At 38.7% G+C, this 21,301-nt stretch overlaps 1 protein-coding gene across 1 annotated transcript in view; it reads left to right on the top strand.

Annotated features, from left to right (window-relative positions):
* Positions 1–19,395: 19,395 nt before the first annotated feature.
* Positions 19,396–21,301, top strand: part of NAPB (NSF attachment protein beta) — a 172,658-nt gene continuing 170,752 nt past the window's right edge. Inside the window, exon 1 of the mRNA XM_085612625.1 lies at positions 19,396–19,636. Coding sequence (XP_085468751.1) covers positions 19,536–19,636 — 101 coding nt within the window. The 5' untranslated portion in view covers positions 19,396–19,535. The remainder of the gene's footprint in view (positions 19,637–21,301) is intronic.

Genomic DNA, 21,301 nt, shown 5'->3' with positions numbered 1-21,301 from the left:
TGCTTTGCTGGACTCCTGCCGTGCTGCGCTGCCCTGCTGCATGCTGTTCCCCTGCCTGGGGTAGAAGGACTGGACCTGCATCACTTGAACCCAGAGTGACTCCAAGGGCTGGTTGGTTGGCCTCCTGATCTGAAATCTCAGGGACATAAAAGACTTCAACTTAACTTCTTCTGCAACTGGACTCTGTCATCTGTGAGTCTGCCCTGCCAAGTGGTGCCAATCTAGTCCTGAACCGTTGGAGATGAGGCCTAAGGTACTTGCTTCAGCAAAACTCATACCTCCTCTGTCGTACTGGCACATCGGCGCCGTTGTGTGGATCAGAACCGGAGCATCACCCCTGTTTGGATTGGAACCAGTGCATCGCTCCTGGTGCATGACCGGAACCGGCAAATTTGCCTCTACTGCATGGATCGGCCCTGATGCTTTCCCTTCGGACCAGCCACTGCACAAGGTCTACGCATCTATGTTGACTACATCTTTGACGTCACATCTCCGCATTGCAGCTCTGCGCTCATCGGAGCCAATGCATCTTCGCTGCTATGCGAATCAGGAGCGGCACTTCGCCACCACTGCGTGGGTCAACATCGACACATCGCTTCAGCTGTGGCCCGTATCTTTGACATTGATGCACCTAGGATCATGGGACTTTTGATTCAGCAGGCTTCTCCAAGTCGCTGTATCAGGCACACATTCCATCGTGGACGGCCTGAACTTTTGATTTTGTCCCAGGCCAAATATACCAAGTAAGCGCTTATTGCCTCTAAGTGCTATTTTACAATTCATTCTTTAAAAATTTATATCTCAAGTTCTACTTATTGGATTTTTGTCATTTTGTTCTTGTTTTATTTATTAAATTAAGTTCTGTTGTTTTTCTAACCTAGTGTGGAATCTTTTGTGTATTTTTTAACTGCTTTACTGTTTGAAGTGTTGCACAAATGCATTACACAACTCTCTAAGTTAAGTCTGATTGCTCTGTGTCAAGCTACCAGAGGGTGAGCACAGGTTAAATTAAGGTTTGCCTGCTTCTTACCCTGACTAGGATTGTGGTTTCTGCCTGACTTGGGCTCATACACTAGTCAACCAACAACCCCATTTGTAACAGAAATGTTAAATGCTTGGGAGAGCGGCTAACGTTAAGGAGAATTAAAAGTACCAGAATAGAGCAATAAGACCAGTGCAAAATTATGTAGATGCTCAATGGGATGAAGGTCAGCAAAGGAGGAGGAAGTGTGTAGTTGAGGGAGCTAGAATGTACCCAGCTATACCCCACAGGAAAAGACAAACAAGAATGGGAAACAGGGAAATTATGATAGGAAGCTTCAAGGAAAACAGACACTGATAGTGATTCAGGGGATGACATTTTAGAAGCTTTGTTGTCCTCATGTACACCTCCATATGTGGCTCCTATAACAAATACAGATGGTGTTACAACCCCTAGTGCTATAGTGGCTACAGCCACTATTGATCTAAGTACGATTCAGATTGAGAGACCATTTCCAGCACTCCGATTGTTCTTGCACCTACTGAAGCAGCTTCTACTGTAAATACTTCGAATGTTACTGCTTCAATTGTGACTGTTCCTTCCCCAGTGGCACAAGCTGAGATAAGAAAGGAGAATTGTTTTCACTACAGCAATTGCCCAGGGAGAAACAGGATCATTTGATGATGGGGTTTTCCCTAATGGTTTGCGAGGACTTCAGAGAACAAGAGACTGGGAGAAACAGAGAGACCATCTACTAACCAGGAAAAGGTGAAACCTTTTGATGTGGCAAAATTGAAGGTAGGATTAGAAGAAAATATCAGAGGGTGCTTACACATATTACATCTGAATCAGTATCAATAATATGAACTAATATATTTAAGTAAAGAAATTACAAGACGTGCTGCTGCCCCTCATGATAAATTAACTGAATTGGTGAGAAAATATGAGGTGGACCTTTGGACCTTTCTAAAAGTGTTCCCTTGAAGAAAAGCTTTAGGGCACAGCTAGATGGTGAAGCTGGTGAGCAGTCTATATATCGACTTTTTAATATCGAGGGACAGAAATATCGAGTCAAAAATATCGAATGCACAAAATATCGAAATCGATAATATCGATGTTAAAAATATCGTTTGTTTTTTTTTACTGATATGTCGATGTAAGTAATATCGTTAGTAATAATATCGACATGTGAAAATATCGTCATTGTATGTTTAGTAAATATTTTGAAGTTGTTTGTATAAATAGTTAAAATGTATATAATATGAGAAATATTTATATTGTTTTAGGGGCGGGATGTTGGGTTATAGGGGATAAGGGTGGGAAGTGTTTTAAACATGTTAATATATTGTTTAATTTAAAAAAAAAAATTATTTAGAAATTGTAAATTAAATTTAGAATTTTAAAAATAATTTTAGGAGCGGGATGTCGGTTTATAGGGGATAAGGGTGGGAAGTGTTTTAAAAATGTTTATATATTTGTTAATTAAAACAAAAAAGTATTTAGAAATTGTAAAATAAATTTCGAATTTTACCAATATTTTTAGGAGCGGGATGTTGGTTTAGAGGGGATAAGGGTGGGAAGTGTTTTAAAAAAGTTTATATATTTGTTAATTTTGTATTAAAATAATTTAGAAATTGAAAAATAAATTTGTATTTTTACAAATATTTTTAGGAGCGGGATGTTGGTTTATAGGGGATAAGGGTGGGAAGTGTTTTAAAAATGTTAATATATTGTTTAATTTTTTTTAAAATTTATTTAGAAATTGTAAATTAAATTTCGAATTTTACAAATAATTTTAGGAGTGAGATGTTGGTTTAGAGGGGATAAGGGTGGGAAGTGTTTTAAAACTTTTTATATATTTGTAAATTTTATATTTAAAAAATTTAGAAATTGAAAATTAAATTTCGAATTTTACAAATATTTTTAGGAGCGGGATGTTGGTTTATAGGGGATAAGGGTGGGAAGTGTTTTAAAAATGTTTATATATTGTTTAATTTTTAAAAAAAATTCTTTAGAAATTGTAAATTAAATTTCGAATTTTACAAATAATTTTAGGAGTGGGATGTTGGTTTAGAGGGGATAAGGGTGGGAAGTGTTTTAAAACTTTTTATATATTTGTTAATTTTATATTTAAAAAATTTAGAAATTGAAAATTAAATTTCGAATTTTACAAATATTTTTAGGAGCGGGATGTTGGTTTATAGGGGATAAGGGTGGGAAGTGTTTTAAAAATGTTTATATATTGTTTAATTTTTTTTAAATTTTATTTAGAAATTGTACATTAAATTTCGAATTTTACAAATATTATTAGGAGCGGGATGTTGGTTTATAGGGGATAAGGGTGGGAAGTGTTTTAAAAATGTTTATATAATGTTTAATATTTTAAACAAATTATTTAGAAATTGTAAATTAAATTTCAAAATTTACTAATAATTTTAGGAGCTGGATGTTGGTTGATAGGGGATAAGGGTGGGAAGTGTTTTAAAAATGTTTATATATTTGTTATTTTTTAATACAAATTATTTTGAAATTGTAAATTAAATCTAGAATTTTACAAATAATTTTAGGAGCAGAATGTTGGGTTATAGGGGATAAGGTTGGGAAGTTAATTTAAAATGTTTATATATTTTTAAATTTAAAAAAATAATTATTTATAAAATTTAATTATAATTTAGAATTTTACTAATCCCATAATTAAATATAGATTTCAGTCAGAATAGTAAATTAATTAAGTTCAGTGTCCAGCATCTACCCTAATTAAATATAGATTGGAGTGAGAATAGTAAATTAATTAAGTTCAGTGTCCAGCACATACTGTAATTAAATATAGGTTGGGGTGAGAATAGTAAATTAATTAAGTTCAGTGTCCAGCACTTATCTTAATTAAATATAGATTAGAGTGGGAATAGTAAATTAATTAAGTTCTGTGTCCAGCACATACTCTAAGAAAATATAGGTTGGAGTGAGAATGGTAAATTAATTAAGTTCAGTGTCCAGCACTTATCTTAATTAAATATAGACTGGAGTGGGAATAGTTAATTAATTAACTTCAGTGTCCAGCACCTACTCGAATGTAATATAGACTGGAGTGGGAATAGTTAATTAATTAAGTTCAGTGTCCAGCACCTACTCTAATGTAATATAGGTTGGAGTGAGAATAGTAAATTAATTAAGTTCAGTGTCCAGCACTTATCTTAATTAAATATAGACTGGAGTGGGAATAGTAAATTAATTCAGTTCAGTGTCCAGCACATACTCTAATTAAATATAGGTTGGAGTGAGAATAGTAAATTAATTACGTTCAGTGTCCAGCACTTATCTTCATTTAATATAGACTGGAGTTGGAATAGTTAATTATTTTACTTCAGTGTCCAGCACTTATCTTCATTTAATATAGACTGGAGTGGGAATAGTAAATTATTTTAGTTAAGTGTCCAGCACCTACCCTAATTTAATATAGGTTGGAGTGAGAATAGTAAATTAATTAAGTTCAGTGTCCAGCACTTATCTTCATTTAATATAGACTGGAGTGGGAATAGTTAATTATTTTACTTCAGTGTCCAGCACTTATCTTAATTTACTATAGACTGGAGTGGGAATAGTAAATTATTTTAGTTCAGTGTCCAGCACCTACCCTAATTTAATATAGGTTGGAGTGAGAATAGTAAATTAATTAAGTTCAGTGTCCAGCATCTATCCTAATTAAATATAGATTGGAGTGAGAATAGTAAATTAATTAAGTTCAGTGTCCAGCACTTATCTTAATTAAATATAGATTGGAGTGGGAATAGTAAATCAATTAAGTTCTGTGTCCAGCACATACTGCCAACTCATTGAATTGTGGTGTACCAGAAACTCACCTCAGAACCCAGAACCCAGTATCCGGCTAGTATTAGTGTCCCATTCGTTATCCGAGATTAGGCTCAGAGATCCCAATGAAAAGACAACCCAGAACAAGCGACTCAGTATATTCTCAGGAATGGTGGGAATCGGAAATACCTGTTCGTATATTATTCTCACATCAGTCCACAACAAGAATCAACAGAGACACGGTGAAAATAAAAAGAGTTTATTTTTATAGACCACGTGTCCTAAGATGCAGTACTTTGGCTAATACAAGCAGACAAATGATTAAAATCAAAACCATCAGCATCGTTACAATACCATAGAATATAAAAGGGGTGATCATATTATAATGACAGTGGATAATACCACCTTCCCTTTACTAAGAAGCTAATATTATTATTATGCTAATAGAAGGTCTCTTAGGCTTGAATAGGGGACCCCATACCTCAAAGATCAGCATAGTGAAATCACATCACAGGAGCATCAGGAGTCTTCTCGCAGGAAGGCTCGTCTTCGGTGTGAATAATAAACATGATGTCTGTGTTATTAAAAGCACAAACTTTCAGGTATTTACAGCTGCCTGTGTGTTATGTCTAAATAGTGGGTCGATCAACCTAGAGTAGAAAACATGCATTGTCTAACAAACCAGACTGTTTTGTCACGCCATGTACAGACCAAGGTCGCTGCGCAGAGCTCGGGATGGTAACAACAGATTGCTTCCGTGTGAGGCAAAGCTCGAGTCAGCAGTTTGTTTAAGCAATAACATGTAAACGCAGTGTCGTGCGCAAAAGCGGCAAGATGGCTTTCTAACATCTAACGCGGTTATGCTAATTTAACAATGTATGTACGTATTAAGGGAGTCTTCACTACATGCCCCCTTGATCGAAGCACTATACAGTACGCAAGAACAAAGAGAATGCAAAGTTCAGTTTCGACAGAGCAGAACAAGGCGTATTCAATTAATAAACAATTTATAGTTCAGGCAAAAGCCGAAAACATGAAAACCGAAAAGGGGAGAAAAAACCAAAATACCATAAACGTGTGATGGGAAAAATTTTACAATGTTGCTGTGGACAGCAGTCCAAAGGCACGGGAGAAAAAACCTAGAGGACCACAGTTCACTCAATCCATGAACGTATATGCAGCATACGTGGCCACTGCTTCCAACAAGAAATCGTTTGCAGAGCCACGAAAAGTTTCAGCCATCCAATTAATCAAAGAAAAGGAACATACATGTTCTTCAATGAGCGGAGCCTCTAGCACAATCAGAGGGCAACCGAATTGTTCCTCCAGATAGCTTATATTCAAGAAATCATAGGCTGCTCTTGCGATGTCCCAATTACCCAGGATACCATGCGCCGCACCACAGGCCATAATCCGAACACCAGAACAGGCAAACTCGTGAGACACTAAGGGCCTCATCAGTCGATCATAATCCGGCACCGGAGACACCGTGTTGGTTAAGCACAAATCCAAAGGCCATTCAAAGGGACAATCTAGGCAGTGAAAGACTGGCTGTACGCAGGTGAAGTAGGAATACCGGAAGGATAATCCATACGCCAGGCTCAAAGTCGCCAATGGCAGCGTACCATAATATTCAAGCATCCTGTCACGGAGAAGATGCAGACGGGACAGGTTGTCGTGTGGCACAGAAAGAGCAGCCATTTCGCAGTATGAAAAGTAAAAGCAGCACTCCTGCCACAAGCGCCAGAATCAGCGGGACACCTCCAAAGATGCTCGAGAAAATAGAATGAAAAAATGCCGGAATCACACCAAAAATAGTTTGGAAAGAGGTCACGAGGCCCGAGCCCACACGCTTAAAAAAATGAGCGAGGCTGGTCGTGGACGAGGCATTGAAAATTGTTTGGATCAAAGCACCAAAATGTAGGGGGAGGTCAGTATTCAAAAGCGCCTGTACCTCAGTACGCGTATTTGCAACGTGAAGGACAAATGTTTCACGGGAGGAAGTCAATGGCACCTCCTTTTGGGACAATAGCGCCCTTATTCTGCTCACATTGTTGAACTCTGCCTTCAAGGTCGGAATCGAAGGCCAGATGGAAACATCCAGCCGCCCATGCGGGGGTGGAAAATAGTCCCAGGGGAACTTCCCTGCCTTTAACGTTTGTAATGTCCATGCAAACTGCATAACAGAACGCAACAGGTTTTGACCATGATACAATACAGACACATCATCATGCACAATATCAACAATTGAAGAAACAATATTGTCCAATGTATAAATACGGGAAGAAAGAGTGCTAATGCTGTTATCAATAACTGCTAATACCTTTTCCATATTAGCCTGATCAATAGCTCTCAATCGTGACGCTGCCTCTATTTGCGACAGTTTCCATACTTCGTTGTAAATAGCATACGCCCACCTTTTGGATCTGCCACCCACAGGACCTTTAACAAAATCATTCTAATCTATTTTGTCATGTAATCTTGATAAATGAACTTTGACAGATGCCAAGGTGGAATGTCGCAGCCAGGATTGACATAACTTTCCTACAGAGTATGTAGTTATGGTATGTGACGACTCAAACCGAGGGTCCACTCGTTGCTGAGTATACCCCGGTTTCAGACCTAGAAAACGACGTTGACATGTATCTGAACTGCTTTGCCAAACTAACCATCCATCACTACTAAATTTCGAAATATTGAAAGATGTATTAGAAATCAATGACTGCAAAGCAGGAAGGGACAGATGTGTGTGGTTATTCCAATTGGGGTAAGCACCCAGATCCGGCACAGAAGGTGACTTTAGTTGTTTAGAAATGTGCAATCCGAAACAGGTGGTTCGGAAGATGGTTGAATTTAAAAACAACATATGATTTGGTAAAAGACAGGCACGATGCAAAGCTTCAGTTCCCTGAACCTGCCACGGTTTGGAACCCCAAACCGATTTAAGATCAATAGTAGCCTTCCATAGATCATAACCTTTGATTGACAACTCGTCCATAAAGGACTTAGAATAAAGTAACTTGGTGTGTGTGAGTCTAACCTTTGTGGCAGACTCACGCATAACCTTCAAATAAAAGGAAGCCGGGTTGGAAACACTGAAATCAGTAAAATAGGTATACTTATCAACTAATGTAGGTGAACTGCCGAAAGAGGGAGTGGGACAGTGTTTCCATTGGGTAAAATTTACAACATTACGAAAAGTGTTTGTTTTATGCAGAAAGTGATTGACATAATGTTGAAAACAATATTGTTCCGCATAATTAGCCGCATTTTCATATAAATCTTTAGCATCAAAAGCGGCATAATATTTCAAATCTGAAAACAGTGCTTCAATAGCGTGAACATCCCAATCATCAGAACGTATGTTTTGCTTAACCACATCACCCATAGAAACACGAAATACATTAGGTATAATATTTTCTTTAGGTGTTTGGAGTAATATCTGTAGTGGAAACATAAAGAGATGGAATATATACGTTAGTTATTTATTTGAGTAAAGATAAATTAGTGTTTTAGTTTAATTTGGCAGTTTAGTTAGAAAATAATATTTACTTACATTTTTAGAATAGTAGTAGGATGTAGGTTTCTTCTGTTTAGCAGAGTTTCTTCTTCGTTCAATGCTTTGGTTTAAGGCACAGTAGAAGACTTGTTTTAATTGGTTTATATAGTGGTTTTAAATTGTTTCTTGAATGTTATTGGTTGTTTTCTGTATGTGGCCTTTCTATTGGATGGTTTGAATTTTTTTTAGTTAATTGGTTTCCTTTTATGGAAATTGCTAAGTAAGAGTATATTTAGTTTTAAAGGAGGAGAGTTTTAAATCATTATATATAAAAAGATTGTTTATAATGTGTAGTGAATGTTTTTTAAATGTGTTTGAAATGCCAATGTGATAATTATTTCATTGTTTTTTTTTATTATGTTGTTAAATATTGAGATCGCTATAAATGTTATGTTTATGTTTAAGTAGAATCTCATTTGAAAAATCTATGTTTTGGGAAAATATTGTCTTTATGTTGTTTAAAATATTGGTTTTATTAGTGTTAGAATTGTCGATATATTTAAAAAAAACGATATTATTGATGTCTATATTTTGGTTATCGATATTTGTGACATGTGTCATATTTATTTACTCATGTCGATATTTAGTATTGCGATATTTATGTATGCGATTTTTGTGTGATCGATATAATTGTATTTCGATATTGTAGTGTCGATATTAGTGTCATTTTTTAAATAAGTATACAATGTCGATATTTTTGATGTCGATATATTTGATGCGATATTTGTGTAGCTCGATAATGTGTCTGTCGATAATATGTCAGAGATCCGGTGAAGCTATTGTGACAATGAGGCCTTCAGGGATGAGATTACACATTTCAGAATTAGTAAAATGCATCCACAAATGGAGTGATTTTGACAGATTAGAGAGTAAATTGGCAAAGAAACAGAGAAAGAAAAGAAACAATCAGAAACCACTTAAACAAATGGTAAGCCAGCACCCCCAAATGAATATGAGGCTTTAACCTTCCTTCTGAGGGAAATTCCGTTCATGTTCCGCGGATTAGGGGAGACCTTGCAACATATTTGAAAAAATTTCCGAAGGTGAGAGAAAATCCTGCACAAGTTGACGTATTTGTAAAAGTTGACAGAACCGTTACAAAGGTTAAGTGGACAGATTAGAATACTTTCTTAGATATTGTGGTACTGAATGATCTCTGGGCCCAATGCTAGATAGCTGTGCAATGGTCATGTTCTAAACCTCCATGGGATAAGAGTACTTGTACACCTTCACCTGTGGCAATGACTAGATACAATGAGATGATTACCTTTCTGAAAGGAAAAGTTCCAGTGAGAGATATTGATTGGTGAAAGATTACTAGAACTACACAAGAAAGTAAAGAATCAGTGCATGCTTACTATTAACGATTGATGCAAGTGTTTAAACAACACAGCGGGCAAGAAAATCCCAAAAGGGGAGATATGGGGAGTTTTGAGGCACAGTTTGTTCTTGGGCTGGAACCACAGATCATTATGCACATACAACAGAATGTGATTTGTTGGCAGACAGCCCTTCAGATGAGATCCTGATGTATGCTAAATACTGTAGTGATGAGCAGGAAATGAAGCAGAAAAGACTTAAGGAGAAGCTTATGCTTGCACCAACAACGTTTTCTCATAAAGGGTTTCAGAATCAGTCATGTGGAGGAAATGTTGGTTGGTTGTCATTATTGAAACAGACTTGGGCACAGGAAGAGAGAGTGTATACAGAATCCAAATTGAGTGCGTTATGATGGTCAAATGCAATTCCCTAGCGCTAAAAATAGCTGTCTAGCCCCAACACTGACACCCTTGTGTCATAGTGCATGGGTGCCTGCGCAGCAGGGATGATTGTTTCTGTGCAGGAAGGTGTCCCTTTCTGCACATAAATACTCAATATTGGCAATTTGCTACTTCTATGTGTGCTGCACATGCTTCTATTCTGCAGCACACATAGAAGTAGCAAATCACCATTATTTAATGATTGTTTTTGTGCATGAAGGGACACTTTCATGCACAAAAACAAGCATTAATGGTGTTTTGCTCTTTCTATGTGTGCTGCAGAATGCAGCACACATAGAAAAAGCAAAAACGAGGAGAAATAAAAGTTACGCCAATCTAACGCCTGCTTTTGCATGGCGTTAGTTTTTGTAGCTGCCTCAGATTTACAGATCCTTTGTAAATCTAGGGCAGCGTCAAAAGCAATGGGTGTTGTGGTGGGACGCCCACAACAACACCCATTGCAAACCCCTTCCACGCAGATACCTGCGTGAAAGGGTACCATATGTACAACGCAGCGTTAAGCCACAAAAAGTGGTTTTACGCCACTTTGTAAATATGGAGCAGGGCATTCCGCCACCGGAACATCGCTAAAAGTGACGTTATGGTGGTGCAATCCCCTAGTACATATACCCCAAGGTATCTCCAAGCAAATTGAAAGATTGTCAAAAAGAAGTCCTATATCTGGGAAATATCATTGAGAAGGGAATTAGAAAAATGTCACGGGGGAATAAGGACAATTTTTAAGATGAATCCACCCAGAACTCAGAGAGAGGTCGGAATGTTCCTGGGAATGGTTAGCTACTGTAGACAGTGGATACCTAGCTTTTCCTTAGTGGCCAAGTCTTTAATGAGGTTGACGCTCAAAGATGTGCCGGATCTGCTTCCATGAGACAACAATTGTTTGAAAGCTTTCCTAGAACTGAAAGAAAGTCTGTCATGCCCCAGCTTTAGGAATGCATGATTACAGTAAGATGTTCACATTGCTTTGTAGTGAGAGGAGAGCTTTGCTCTCTCAGTGCTTCCTCAGTTGCATGGAGAATCACGAAGGCCTGTGGCATATTTTTCCACAACACTTGACCCTGTTGCCGCAGCACTGCCCACCTGCCTTAAAGTGGTTGCAGCAGTTGTTCTCAGTATTGAGAGATGTGAGAGCATAGTGATGGGACATCCTCTTACAATCATGGTCCCTCACTCGGTTATAATTTTGCTCATAGAATGTTGCATTAAAAAGATGTTAGAAGCTAAATCCAGCTACATTATATTATTGCCTGAGAATGAAATTGATGGGGATGAAATTGAACATGACTGTCTAGATGTTACGATTTATGCACCAAGCCAGGACCAGACATTAAGGATGAACCTTTCGAGGAGCCTGACTATGTAGTTTATGTGGACGACTCATATCTAAGAGACAATAAATTAACATTGAGAGCAGCTTATGCAGTTTGCACAATTCAAGAAGTGGTAGAAGCGTCCTGGCTTTGAGTTGTTACCTCTACAGGAGTGGCAGAGTTAATTTCCCTTGAAAGAGCTAGTTGTCTTTCAGCTCAATTGAGAGTGACTATATTTACAGATACTCAATACGGCTGTGGTGTGGTCCATCACCTTTTACAGTTATGTTCACAGATGGGATTTATGACATCATCAGGTTCCCCGATAAGACATGGGGAATATGTAATGGGATTCCTGGAAGCTTTGCAGTTAAGCCAAGAGATTGCAGTACTTAAATGTGCAGCTCACATAAGTGGCAATGATTATGTCGCTGTTGCAAGTCACTATGTTGATGAAGTTACATGGTATTGTGGATTTGTGGCAGGCACATTTAACAGTGAATATGCAAATGAATTTGAAGAGGACACTAGCATTTTGATGTTGTTGGCAGTAGTTGACACTTGGGAAGAAATCAAAAGATTATAGGAAGAATTTTCAGAGGAAGAACAGCAAGGATGGATCACAGCAGGGTGTGCTAACATTTGGGTTTCAGCAGATGGAAGGTCAGTGATGCCAGACGGTTTATTGATTCCCATGACACGACATTTCCATGGTCCTGGACATTTTGGAAGTGATGTAATGGATAGGCAGAATTAGTTCAATCCCAGATTCTGAGTTTAAGCTCATAGGTGAGTTACATGTCACCAGATTAATGTAGGAAGGAGGACCCTTGTAACACTTAGTCATATTGGAAGATCAGGAGGACTCTTTAACAGGGTGCAGTTTGATTTTATCGAGATTCATGTTTGCAACGGATAGAGATATATTCTGGTTAAAATGTGCAATTTCTCTCAATGGGTGGAATCCTACCCAACACGGAGGAATGACAGCCTCACTATAGCTAAGCTTCTGTTATGAGAATTCATACTGCGGTTCGGATTTCCAGTTTCTCTTGAGTCAGCCCGAGGGACTCCTTTCAATAAGGAGGACCTTAGAATGCTATGTGTGGCTCTTCAGGTGACACTGAGATTACACTGAAGCTACCATCCTGAGGCTTCTGGGATGGTGGAGCAAGAAAACAGGATCTTGATGTCTCGATAACTCAAAATGTGTGCATCCACTTAATTGAAATGGCCAAATGCTTTACCACTGATCTTTATGAGTCTTCGAAGCACTCCTGACAGGAGAACAGGATTATCACCTCATTAAATCCTCGTGGGTCGTGCTATGATATTGCCTGCTGTACCTGCAAATGTGCCTGTAAACATCATAGATGACATGATACTCAATCACTGCAAAGGATTAACTGATGTGGTGCATTCTATTTCTCAACAGATTGGAGCTGTCATTGCCAGTCCACATCAGGAACAGTGCAACGACCTTAACCCAGGTGACTGGTTTTTGGTGAAGAAGCATGTGTGAAAATCCTGCCTGAATTCAAGGTGGAAAGGCCCCTATTAGGTCATCCTAATTACAAACACTGCTGTTAAATGTGTCGGAATATCTAACTGGGTGCATCCTTTGCACACTCATAGAGTAAGGTGCCCGTACAAAGAAGTAGTTTTCTTTGAGCCAAAACCAAGATCTCCCGTATGTCCAGAAGAACCAGAGGAAAGTGAAGTACAGTCAAATCTTTCACCGCTGCAAGGTCATGAAATCTCGCGTAAGAGAAAGAAACAAAAACTGAAAATAAAGAATCTACTAAAGCACCACAAGAGCAATTAAAGGATCCAGATGAAGGAATGAGTGTGAGAAGATAAAGACCCCCATGGAGATCTGAATGGTCAAATGGTAGGACGCAATTGAGATCAAGTGTGTCAGTTGAACAAATACCACAAACCATCGTTGAAGAAACAGAGCAAAACAGAAGAAGATCAACAGGCATCAAGGAGATCCAAGAGAGCAAGAGTGCCTTGTTGAAGGCATTCTGCACCTGAATGGACCTACTATAAAGAGAATATGTCAAATGCATCTGGTCAAAATCCTAATCAACTGAGATCAGAGTTATTTGAACCTTCAGGAAATGTCACACTGAGAAAACAGCATTGATTAAATGAGATTTCTGAAACAAAAATTACAATCAGAAAACTTTACAAGCACTATTTAGAGAATATGAAAACTGAGTCAAATTGATAAGACACCTGATGAACAGAGCTTAAACCTACAAAATAAAAGATTGTGAAATAAATGAAACTGACAATAAACAATGAATGAAAAATGAATAAAAAGAATTAGGAAGAATTCCTTAGGGCCAAAGTTGCAGTTGAGGAGTAGGGCTAACACATTAGAAGAAGATGGAGTAGGGCTAAGGATGTCTCACGCAGATTTATGTATGTAAGCTGGATGAAATAACCGCGAGTAGTTAAACAAGAAGTTTACACAATTGCACAAGTAGAAGTCAATGCTGAATATTAATCTGCTAGCTGCTATTATTCTACTTATGGTGTGACTGTAGCCAAACATATGTATCCTTACTAAAGCTAAGTGTAGAATAATAATTGTTGTCACACTAATAGTTGTTATATTAGTTATTATAATACTTTTTATTGGTATGAATTTTACAATAGAAACACTTAGGTCTACACCTGCACTGACAATGCCAGCTCACACAATAGATGAGAGGAAACTAAGGGCCTCATTTGTAAATTATAAAAAAAGAAGAGTTTTCAACTAATGTTTATTCTAGATTAGTTCAGGAATACACTCAAGCTTTTTTACATACTAAGGACTGCTACGTTTGTGCACACTTAACTTCTTCGACTGCAGAAGAAATGACATAGCACTATATCCCATTGTCCTATGCAATTACATGTAGTATTTTGCTTAGTTTATTTTATAGACAGGAGCGTTTTGAATATTAATTTTCCAATGTTTACATGATTCGTTGTAATGTCCCCTTCATAAAAGAATGAACCCTCATTCATAAGTAGGGCTCCCGGTTTTATGGTATTTATTTTTTTGCCATTTCCGTCTGCATTTATCCATATTTATTTTCTGTTAATTTTATCTGTATTTATCCATATTTATTTTGGAGTTTGTGGAAAAATTAAGCTGATATTAGTATATTTCCATATTTATTTAACCGATAAATATGCACTCATGCTTGAATGTTTGCCAGGTTTCAATGCTGGAAACACCCGCAGAAGATAAATCGATGCACTTATAAAAATATGCACATTTCAGTATCAACCTTGTGCATATCTACTGCCGTTAAAGCCTCTTTGCTAATAGTCCTTTCTTTTTTAGCCCCCTTACCCATCAATCCACCCATCTATTGGTCTGGCACTTATGGCATACAGTATTTAGAAATACTCAAATAGCAACCCAATTTCTGTTTTTATCCACATTTAAAAATAAATACGGACAAGAAAATAAATGTTTTCTGTCTGTATTTATCTGTAAAAATCAGTAAAAACGGAAAACAGGGAGCCTTATTCATAAGCAAAAGATATGGAAATTGCATGGTATTTCTTTAGACCAACCACAGTCATAGACACAGTCATCCATATTAACATTAGAAGAAAGGAGAGCCCACATTTTCCATAGCAAAAATAAAGAAGAAGATGTTTTAAGGAATGTCTGGAAGAAGAAAGATGATAATATAAAAAGAAAATGGTTTATCCAAAATTGAAATTTGATAGAAGACAAAAAGGGAAATTGTGTGTTTTCAAAAGAAGAAACCATGTTTGTAAAAGACATTGGGATTAGTAATTGTGAACATACTTTTGAAGTTTTAGGAGAACCTGTTCAAATATTAATTGGAGAAGAGGCAGTTTTTCCTCGAGTTTACTTTGTGTATGGACAAGATGCTTATTTCCCGTTGTCAGCTGATTGAAAGAGTGTTTGCTATTTACCTTTGCTGTTTCCTAAGATGTATCATGTAGTAGTAGTAGTAGTAAATATAGTTTATTGTATTAATCAATTGATTACAATAAAAATATGGATTAGGACATATATCATTTAAAAATGATCAATAGTTTAAAAGGTTCAGCTATTAAAATGTACAGTTGAATTTACACTGATAAAGTTCAGTACAAACACTTCAGAGTATACACTTCTGCATATTCCCGACTTATGCAATGACTTACATACATTATTTGACCATCGACCACTGTATTACCATCGTCGTTTAGTTCAGTCTATTACCTTTTAATGATAAACTGCTAATGTGCAAAATGTGCAAAGTAAATGCCTCTAGTTTACAGCAAGCAGATTCAGTGCATACACCTCCTAGTAATAAGTGCAGTTTGTATTCCATCTTCTACAGTAGTTTACATATATTGTTCGACCATTTGCCAATGTATTATGATCTTCTTTAGCACAGTCCATTACTTCACTAATGAATTAAAGTGCTAATGTGCAAAGCGTATACAATTCATTGCACTGTGCAACTGGTTTTCTTTGCCTCTAAAGGAAGATCCAATACTCTGTTGAATAAAATCTGTGTTACTTAACCATCTGCTGCTGTATTATTATCTTCTTTAGCACAATCTTTTACTTCACTAATGTACCTAAGTGTATCATGTAAATTGCATAGACGCTTCAACTATGACACCACCCCATAGATATCACATTGTACAAATGATGAGACACAATTAGAGGGAGATATTTTTAGAGCAGTAATACCACCTGTAGGAGTAGTCTTAAATGATGAGAAAATTAGAACGCAGTCAACAGTCATAGATAAACTAGCTACTAGTACATCTGGTGCCTTATTAGCTGTTAAAACAGAATGTGTGTGTCTATTACATCAATGTTCTTACAAGATCGATTAGCTTTAGACATTTTGTTAGCACTGAAAGGCGGAGCCTGCAATATGTTGAAAGCTCAACATTGCTGCTTGTATATCCCTGAAGAGAATAGAAAGATAGAAGAATTTGCAGAGAACATTTCTGATTTAAAACCTGAATTAGAACCACTAGTGCATTAGGAAGCTAAGGTAAGGAAGTTTCTATCATTTGCAATTGGTTTTCAACAGTAGGAGGAGGACTTTTTGGGTCATATTGAGACCTTTACTAATCATTTGTATTTGTCTAATAACTTTATACCCTTTATATAAAAGTTTCTGATGCTATTTAGCTAATAAGAAGAATAAAGAAAGGAGAGAAAAATCGGAGAAGAATTAGAAATGGGTGAAAGAAAGAATAGAGAGTATGAAAAGTTAAATAAAATTGAAAATATGAAAAATAAATAGAATGACTCAACCGAAAACAAGAGTGCACTTTGAAGATTCATTAGTGATGAAATTGTGATGGCTTTTCAACCATCAGAGCGGGTAAACTGCTGCTGAGTATTTATCCGCTGTTAAAACACTTTATTAATAATGTGCATAAGCTTACAGTGTGGATGAATGTGCGAGAGAAAATGTAAATGACAGATACAAGTTGAGGACACTTTACCTGAAAGTAAGCCAAAGGATTATGATATTGTATAATTGGGTTTTAATCAAAAGACCACATAGAGTATGCAAATGGGGGATTCAGTGTGGAACAAAGGAGCCGTTGCAAAGATTAAGCTTTACCAAAGAAGTTTAATTAAGAACAGCAAAGTGTTTGCAGTAGTAATGATTATTCTGCCTGGGATTTTTTTTCTGATGGAAATTCGCCCATTGTTCCTATCATCAGTTCATCTCAACAGCGTCTGGATGTGCAGTCTGGGGGTTGTGGTGAGTTGGTTAGTTGTGAAAATGTTATGTCTAAAGAATCCACACGTATTAATATGTATTCCAGGAGAGGGGATGCAGAAAAAGATTTATACTAGATATTGGAATAAAGCTTCTTTTAACTTCACACATTCGCCTTTTCCTCATTACCGAACCACCACACTGACCTGCTGTTTTTTCTGGCTATTTCCTAGGAGTTAATCTGGATCATGATGTCATAGTTACGTCAATGATCATATGATACCATTTCAAGCCAAGTCATCTTTTAGCTCATTACATTTTTGAAACCTTAAAAATCCTACCTTATTCTGGGCGGTGAATATTGGCAAGTATGTGAAGGAGGCTGGGTTTGTGATCTCAGTTACAATTATGATGCTGTGTCTTGTGTGGTTATGCACTGAATAATGTATTCCTCAAGAGCAACAACGCTATGAACTGACTGGTGTATGGTTAATTTCATAATACAATTTGAGACGCATGGACCTAGACAGGGATTTAAGTGGCGTGGGTCCCTCTGGATCTTAGACCCACCAGTAATTAAGAACTGACCATGAAAAGGGTCCCCACTGGGCCCTAAACTCATGTCCTTAACTTTACAGGCAAAACACTGTTCAATTTCTGAACAATTACTGCAAAAATAGTTAAGGTTATCCAGGTCAGTGACATAGTTCCTGTTTACATTTCACTGGTTTTATTTACATTTTTGTTCTTTAAGGGCGCTCACTTCTAAATGTCGTTTTTCTTCCATGCAGAATATTACTCCTGTGTACTGCTTGCTGTGAACTGATCTGTTTCTAAGTGTGTCTCTGAGTTCAAGTTATGAGTGACTGTTAATAATAGACCATGATTGAGAGCTCTGGGGCTGAGACTGAAGGCAGGGCCATTTTCTCACAGTGCCTGTCAGTGGGTTACAAAGTTGTTCAGAGTACACGCTCATCCAGTCCTTGGCCTCTCAGTAGATCTCACAGAGCAATGGTCATGTGTACCAATTATAATTGTGATTCAATGCAAAAGTGTGTAAAGGAGATACACAGCTGTTCAAATATTGATAGGGAGAAAGTAAATGCAGCACTTACAGGTGAATGGGTGAGTTGGGTGCATAGGGGGAGGTGAAGTGAAGGAGAGGCAACAAAGTACATGCAGGAGAGAGTGAAAAGAGGTTGCTGAAGAGGTAAGAGATGAGGTGTGCAGTGGCGTAGCTACCCCCTGATCGCCCGTGGCGGTCCCAGCGTTTGCCGCCCCGCAGTGGACGCAGTGAAGGAGGGGGGGAGAGAAATTGCTGGCGAGTTTTCTCTGTTTGCCGCCTTGCGGCAAATGCATTGAGGAGCACGGGGGAGGGGAGGTGCTTGCTATTGCCGCCCCAAAACAGCAGGTAAGACAAGTAGGAGGCCGCTGCCCCCAAAACTCGTGCCGCCCGGTGCGCTCCGCCCCCCCATCCCCTCAAACTACGCCACTGGAAGAGTGAGATGCAGATGGATGATTTCAGAAACATGTGGGGAGAAAAAAGGTACACGTGTCTACGAGAGAGACTGCAGAGGAAAGTGGTGTGAAGAGAAAAACAGGAATGATTGAGACACTCCTAAGGCTGCTTGCTACCCCTTCCATAGAGCTTATTAATGTTTAATTCAGTCTCATCTTTTCTGAATTGAAACATTTTAAAATCAAATTATTCACAACAAAACTGTATTACACAATTTTTTGATACTGGCAATAATCATTGGCAAAGCCAATAGGTCTGACTGGTTCTAGGTGCATATGAATTATTGTGTGTTTTAAATGGGCAGGTGCCTGCTTCTTTAATGTGAGAGGGCGAGTACTTGCAGTTCTCAGCAGAGGTGCAGTACCTGTAATGGGAGTGTACTGGCACTTCTCAGCAGCAAACAGGTACTACTCTGTGATAGCGAGTATCAGTACCTTTTTTCCATTTGAAGAACTGTACTAAGTACTAGTCGGGTAGCACTCTATTGGTGGCAAGCGATTTTAGTGTGTATGTTTTAACAGCCTCCGTTACACGCTAAACGTTTCAAACCAGGAGAACCGTTGTGACCTAAACCGCAGAACGGCACGACTCTAGAAAATGTTTGGATAGCGCATAGTGCCAAACGAGCAACCCGAGCGGAACTATTTGCCTTCCTGATGGACAAGAACTACAACTCCCATCGTGCAAAGTGGCCTCACGAGTTCTCGCGTGTGTGTCAGCTGGCGGAGCGAGAGGGCAGCTGCGGCAAAACAGCAGCATCAGCACCGTAGACTCCATCAGCATCTCTCTCCTGCTCCCTGCGAGAGTGAACCATCACTGCCTGCGACGCGGGAGAGAAAAAGGCATCCGCCATGGTGGACAACTCGGGCAAGGAGCGCGAGGCCATGCAGTTGATGGCCGAGGCCGACAAGAGAGTCAAGAACTCGCAGTCCTTCCTGCGAGGACTCTTCAGGTGAGGGGTGGGTCATAGACGGGGGGAGCATCTTTTGGTTTAGGGAGAATGGAGAGATCCCTACTGCCGGGCTGTGCTGCGCTTACTGTAGCGCAAGTGGGTAGAGTGCGCTGCAGCCATCGCTGGGCTCCGTTGCCACCATTGCCCCCCTCCCCATCACCCATACGTCTTTTCTGCCCGTCATTACAGAAACTGTCTTTCAAAACGCCCTGACGTTGTGTATTCGGGCTTGCTTCAAAGCCATCACCCTATCGGACCTACCTTCATCAGAAAATATTATTTCCAACATTCACATTTACGTCTTTTCAACATAATCTCGGCTGTCCTCAGAAGCACACTCGCTATAATTTTTTTCCACCACACACTTGACTTCTTTACATGCATCTTCATACAGATACACAATTATTTCTTCATGCGTACTTTATCCCCGTGAATTCCCTTAAAAGCAATCCGCCACACCTACCCTGCTCACACTCGCACATTACTAACTATGCAGATGACCTGTAAGCATAACATTTTGCAGGGTGATAGTAAGTATGTGGTCTTGGGCACACTATTCTGTAGTGTTACTCTGTATGTGACGTAAGAGGACAGCATTTCATAAAGTGTTACTAAGTATTTGGCGTGGGGTCATGCTATTCTTTAGTGCTACTTTATATATGGTGTGCTGGCATGCTGTTCTGAAAGGTATTAATAAATATGTGTCCTGGACCCATGCTATTTCTTAGTAGTACCTTGCATGTGTTGTGGTGGCATGCTGCTTTAAATGTGTTATTTTTCATGTGATGTGGGGGGCACAAACTTGTCCAAAGACTGCTACTTCGTATGTGACATGGGGCACGTGTTTCTATAGTGCTACTTTGTTATGTGACTTGGTAGCATTGTTCTGCAGAGCATTAATTTGTATGTGACATGGATGTCATTCTCTTCATTTCCCCTCACGTCAATTGTGTTGTATATAGTTTAAACCACTTTCATTTTCATGAAGAGGTGCGTGTTATGTGACCGTCCTCGTCTACCAAGTAAGATGTGCACTTGAGTCATGAGGTTACTTTTGGTAGCCACGTAAACAACGGTGAAAAAATATAATTCACATTAAAGTATTGTTAAACAGAGGCTATTCGAGGTTCGGAGTGTAGAGTTGGCAACAATAAAATCCTCTTCCAAAGAGCACATGAGTTTATTCTTATCTTAAATAATGTTTTCCACTCCACTCTGGTGCCTGTCCATCCTCTCTATTCATTGGCTTTGGGCTGAATGAACGATCCTTGAAGGTTTGGGTCTGCCTGAAGAAATCCCCCCTCACCTCCGCCGCTGAAGGGGGCAGCTCTGCTACGCCTCCGCCCTCCACTCAATTACACGTTAGTTTCCTCAGGCCAACTGCAGGTTCCTACTGCGGGGGGTATGTCAGGCGCGTGCCTCCCATCATGCTCTACACATCACGTTACAAGATCAGATTAGTTTTCGAAAGGGTCGTGGTGGGAATTGCATCCTGCGCGTTATCCTCCCTGTTTCTGCAGGCAGCAGAAAGAATAGCGTGCATTTTTAATCCGGGGCCTCCTCGAAGCTGTTTTACGTAGTAGGAGTGTCGCAGTTGAGGCTGGTTGGTTAATCCACGTTTCTAGTCCTGGTGATTTGCATACAGTATCGGGAAAACATTGCTGT

Source organism: Triturus cristatus, chromosome 6 (genome assembly GCF_964204655.1).
Source record: "Triturus cristatus chromosome 6, aTriCri1.1, whole genome shotgun sequence".
In the NCBI taxonomy this organism is placed as follows: Eukaryota; Metazoa; Chordata; class Amphibia; order Caudata; family Salamandridae; genus Triturus; species Triturus cristatus.
This window is presented reverse-complemented; position numbering and strand designations above follow the sequence as displayed.